The sequence below is a fragment of the Chroicocephalus ridibundus genome, chromosome Z, assembly GCF_963924245.1.
Source record: "Chroicocephalus ridibundus chromosome Z, bChrRid1.1, whole genome shotgun sequence".
Lineage (NCBI taxonomy): Eukaryota > Metazoa > Chordata > Aves > Charadriiformes > Laridae > Chroicocephalus > Chroicocephalus ridibundus.
The window spans coordinates 11,864,187-11,869,435 of record NC_086316.1 but is presented as its reverse complement, the minus strand read 5'-3'; the positions used below and the strand labels follow the sequence as shown (position 1 = coordinate 11,869,435).

Sequence of the window (5,249 nt, the reverse complement as noted above, 5' to 3'; positions counted from 1 at the left end):
ATGCCAAACTCCAAAACAGCCTCCTCCAGAGCAACCCAACCGTCTTCTTCGTTTGAAGCGTCTCATTCAGTCTATAGTCTCTTAATGCATCCCTGTAGCACACGATTTAACTCATCGAAACAACACGCCTTTGAGCACACGTAATAGGCTACTTTATAACTGCAATTGCCCGCCATATAACCATTGCAATATTAAAGTCGCAACAAAGCTTTTTTAATAAAATGAAATGCATCCATTTTCAGAAACAAATCTAGTGCTGCAAGAGGAAGAGAACAGAGAGCAGAATTAATATTTTCCGTTTCTGATATCTCTTTATTTTATAAAATATTGCACACATGAGTTACACAGGTTAATGAGAAATGTACATCTCTGCTTGGGATGTCTTTCAAAGCCATCATTTGTGAAATCTATAACAATCAAACAATCACAGAATAATAATTATTGTATACCCTTGGAGAAATGAGACCAGACAGTTGAGTTTAGTCCACAATACATTTGAGAGGCAACTCCTCTAAACCAAATTTGATCATATTGCAGGCAGCGTCTAAGCAAGTATGGAATTTATGCTTTTCACATGCATTTTAAATACAACTGTTAAACAAAGTCACAGGAACGTGAGAGGATTTCTGTGGTGTTTGGTTGATCAGATTGTTGCAGAATGTCATCCAGGATAAAGCTGTATATGTGCTGCAAATGCTCTAGTCCAGGCACTTGCAGAGGGAATGGGTACATCAAATGTGCTGCAAATCCCCTTCTTCTCCTCAGAGTTCTCATCCAGTGTCACTGACTGCCATCAGTGGGAATGGGAACTGAAGCACCAAAAATGTTCATTTTTGGTTCATCCTCTTTCTCTGCATAAGTTACAAATCCAAACTTGAGACTGAAAAATATTTTTCTTTACAAATTAATTTTTGAGTAACAAATTCTCCATTGTCTTCTACTCTCTCACAATCCCTCTGTATACTCCCATTCAAAATAATTTGAGTTATGACATAGTTGTACAAAAAAGTCTAGAACTCTCTGGAGTAGCACACTGTATAACATACACTGAAGAAAGCAGAAGTCTAAAACAAAAGGAGGAGAAAAGAAAGCTGTGAAAGAAGGCAAATTGTGAAAGCAATACAACCTCCAGATTTTAGCAAACTGAAAAGTGTAAAACAGGAGGAAACTATTAGGGTAAAATCCAGCTACATGCCAAGGCAGCAAGTCTGTCTGCCATCTAATCCTCAAAGGACATCACCATTTAGGTGCTAAGCCTTCATGCTGGATCGCAACGCGGAAGCAATTATCATCCTTGGGGAGCATGCTGCAGAGAGCTTTTCTGTGAGTCAGTCTTGAAATTACCTCTTTCCTCTTACAACGCAGGAAGCATTTTCCATCCTGACCTGCAGTCACTCACTACCACACATTTCAATGAATGTTTATAATGCAAAGGCTGGAATGCTGGACAAAGGAAAAACAAATTTTCCATTCTTATATAACTGTAGGCCCACATTGACCTGAACATGGTGTTACTGAGAGAAGGATTTGGGCTATGAAAGTGCAGTGAAAAGGGATACTCTTCTGAGTTTGTGAGAGTCTCTCTTCCACAAAGAAAGTGAAACTTCTTCATAGCACATGACAACACAGGCATCTAACTTCATCCCACATGGAAACAAGAAGAAAATCATGATCATGGTTTCTAAGCAGCCTAGCTGGGGGAAATGGAAGGTGAGCAACTGAAGCCAGCACTGGTATCCTAGAATGCAGAAAGGCAGACTGTCCTTTGGGCTGTACGTGGGTGTGTTTGTTCACATTAGCACGTGATACAGCTTTTGCAACCTGTCCTTGCACCCTTTGCCTGGCGAAAGATACTTTCCAGACTAGGAGGAGGAGCTGGGTACCTGGACCCACACCTCTACAAGACCAGCAAGGTCTGGCCCTGCTCTTGCTAAAGAGAGTGACAAGACCCCTTCTGCCGCAGGGCTCTTGAATTTGCCCCCTCTGTTACAGAGATGGAGCCACTGCTGGGCCGCGCACTGGGGCACAGCTCGGCAGAGGCTGCAGGCACCTCCGCACAGCCAGGGATGCAGCTCACCCTCATCCCTCCAGACTCTTCTCCTCACTCCTGCTGCCACAGAGCAGGGAGGACAGCCAGTTAGCCGACAAAACCTAACAGAATTTAATGCTGAAGACTGTGAGGTGGCCATAATGTGGTAACGGAGCTATATAAGGCTCTCCAGTAAATACTTTATTTAAAATGAGGGGTTTGGTGTTCTTGGAGGGTGGGAGAGGTTACCATCCAGACCTCAGTAAACTGTTGTGTCATGGTAGCACGATGGCAGGACTGCTAAATGAGTAAGACAGCACTGGTCATTTTGTGCTCACTGTGCTGATATCCAAGCATTTTTAGCGTTTCAATGTTTTGCAGCCCAAGCAGAGCTTCCTCTTTCTTCCCACTGTTTTGGGTGGTTGCAAGTTCATTGCTTCAAGTGAAATTGACACCAGTGGTCTGAATTTCCTACCACTAAACTACACTTCTTGTGGCTGCAACTAGAATAAACTATTGTTATTAAAAAAAAAGAAAGATAAAGTTATAATGTAGCAGAGACTAGTTCACATTACAGGGAAACATCAGAGGAAGGCACATGCTTTCCAGTTTTGTCCTTCATAACAGTTGGCAGACCAAGCTTACCTTTCAGAAACCAAACCTGGTAGCCCTACAGATGGCTGCTCTCCATTGCTGGTTCTTGGATAGACTCAACCAGTGTGTCCCAGTTGCAGAAGCCACACCAACCACTCACTGGTGCTCCCGCTCTATGGGTATAATGCACATCCCTGCCTCCAGCTATACTTCGTATCAGCGATGAGGCTCTGGGAAGACTGCTCCTCACTGCCCAAGGTTCTAAAAGGTAAAACTTGTCCTCAGAGGAAAACAATTTTCTCTGGCACTGAAGTATCCATTACAATTTGGAGAACTTTTAGTAGAGAAACAACGTTTGGCATTTGGAGGTGGGCTGTGGATCACGTGTAGCTGAGGCAGTCTCATCTTTGCCCTGCGGATGCATAGTCTGGCCAGCAAAAGTTGCAATGGGGTTTACAGGGATTAGGAGATGTTGCAAGGAAAGGAAAACCAGAAGTAGGAGGCAACAACAGGAAGGGAAAAAAGAAGAGAAATAAGCAACTTAACCTGACACATTTCTGCAAGAGGCGCTGCATTTCTCCCTGCTCTTGGCACAGAGAGGACCATGCTGCAGGCAGAGGCAAACAAATATGCCTTGCAGACCTACCAGGTGCAGGACAAGGTCTTTGGGCTGAATTTCTCCTGTAGCACCAAATGGCTCTGTTGCAGGGGAAGGCAGGCAAGATGGGATGCAATGCTTGAGGCAAGATTTTGGGGGATCTTAACGACCATCAAATGAACCTCACTGTGGACTTCCTAGTTTTGAAAACGTAAGGCTCCATGTTCAACAAGAGTTTGCTCATTCGTGTAACGTGAGATGCGGGTGACTGCCAGCGATCCTGGAGGCTCCTGTTTTGACTCTGTCAATGTTATGTTCATGAGTGTCAAAGAAGAGGTGGAAGTTAAAAGGAAAAAGAGAGTGGCTTGTGGCTTATGGCTTCAGAAACATCTTTTCTACAAAAGTAAGTGAGTATGAAGAAATAAAAGAGTAAACAATATCCCCAAAAAGATTGAATTCTGCAATCTTTTTTGTTTGGTTGTTTTTTTGTTTGGTTGTTTTTGTATTTTTTAAATAATACTTGAAGACATATAAGGAAGGGAAAAAAAAGGTAAAAGCCAAGAGCCTAAATGCAGAAGGATATGGAGGGACATATTAGGAAGAGAGGTGCTGCCAGAGAAACATTGGTTTGCTTTCCCTGGGGAATTCTGTGCTCCTGGAAATGCCTAATATAGGTACTGAGTTAGCACAGCCAGCACCCTCACCAACCCAAGGAGTCTAGGCTTGGTGGCCAGGGGTCAGCCTTGTGGTTTGGGAGGTACAGTCCCTCCAGGGAGTTGTAGTCTACCATAGCGGGGTGCAGTCCACACTTCTTGCTTGGCAGAGGAACAGGCTGTTTCTCCTCTCTCTAAATTGGGGCTTTGCATGGAGCCGCTGCCTGGGGGCCCATAAGCCCATTCAAGTCAGTCTAGACAGGTGGACTTGGAGGACCCCCCAGCCATATCTCTCAGACCGATGGGTTGGCCACAGCCCTCTCGTACATGCGCTCCAAGATGCGGTGGATGCTGGTAAAGCCTGGCCGGTCAGCGGGCAGCTTGCTCCAGCAGAGGCGCATCAGGTTGTAGAGCTCCAGGGGACAATTGTCTGGGCAGGAGAGGACATTCCCATCCCTCACATAGTAGATGACCTCCTCATGAGCCATCCCATAGTAGGGCTGCATGCCATAGGAGAAGATCTCCCACAGCACCACCCCATAGGCCCACACGTCAGACTCTGTGGTGTAGCGGTTGTAGAAAATGGACTCAGGGGGCATCCAGCGGATGGGGATGGCGTCATTCTCATTCGCTTTGTAATAGTCAGCTGAATACATGTTCCTTGAGAGACCAAAATCGGCAATTTTGACCACCATGTTCTCCCCCACCAGGCAGTTCCTGGTAGCCAAATCCCGGTGGACAAACTTGCGCTCAGAGAGGTATGCCATGCCGGAAGCCACCTGCTTGGCAATGCAGAGCTGGCTGGTGCAGCACAGCGCCAAGGGGTTGGGGAGGCGGATCCGTGCATCTGGGCTACTGTGCACCAGGCTGCAGAGGTTGCGAGGCGAGCGGTCACGCAGGTACTCGTTGAGATCCCCGTAGGCCATGTACTCAAACAGCAGGCACATTGGTTTCCCAACAGCACATACACCTGGAAGAAGATAGATGCACCTTGCAGGTCATTTGGGGAGCAAAGAAGGTTCTGTTGTGCAAAACCAAAAAAAATCCAAAAATACTTACACAAAGGGGATACTTTCAAGAATACATGAAGGGACAGCAAGAAAGGTGAAGCAGGCAAATACCATCAAGTTTACATGCATTCCTTTCTGTCTTTGAAGCCCCTTCACCAGAGATCTCATGCTGAGCTCTGTGGGATTTGCTAACAAGTCATGCAGTTGTCTGATTTGTCTGGACGTCCCAGGAAAAAGTTACACTTTTGGAGCTATGTTTAATTAAAAGCCCAATCCTGCTTAAGTTAGCATTAACGGAACTATTACCTCTTTCCAGATGCAACTGGAAGGACATACTTTCAGTAAGTAACATTTATAGTTCCAAT

General features: G+C 45.3%; 1 protein-coding gene across 3 annotated transcripts in view; it reads right to left on the bottom strand.

The window, feature by feature from the left end:
- Positions 1–305: 305 nt before the first annotated feature.
- The window catches only part of MUSK (muscle associated receptor tyrosine kinase), a 56,033-nt gene continuing 51,089 nt past the window's right edge, over positions 306–5,249 (bottom strand). For all 3 annotated transcript variants that reach the window (XM_063321102.1, XM_063321099.1, XM_063321101.1), the window contains one exon: positions 306–4,844. In XM_063321102.1, coding sequence (XP_063177172.1) covers positions 4,168–4,844 — 677 coding nt within the window. In that variant the 3' untranslated portion in view covers positions 306–4,167. The remainder of the gene's footprint in view (positions 4,845–5,249) is intronic.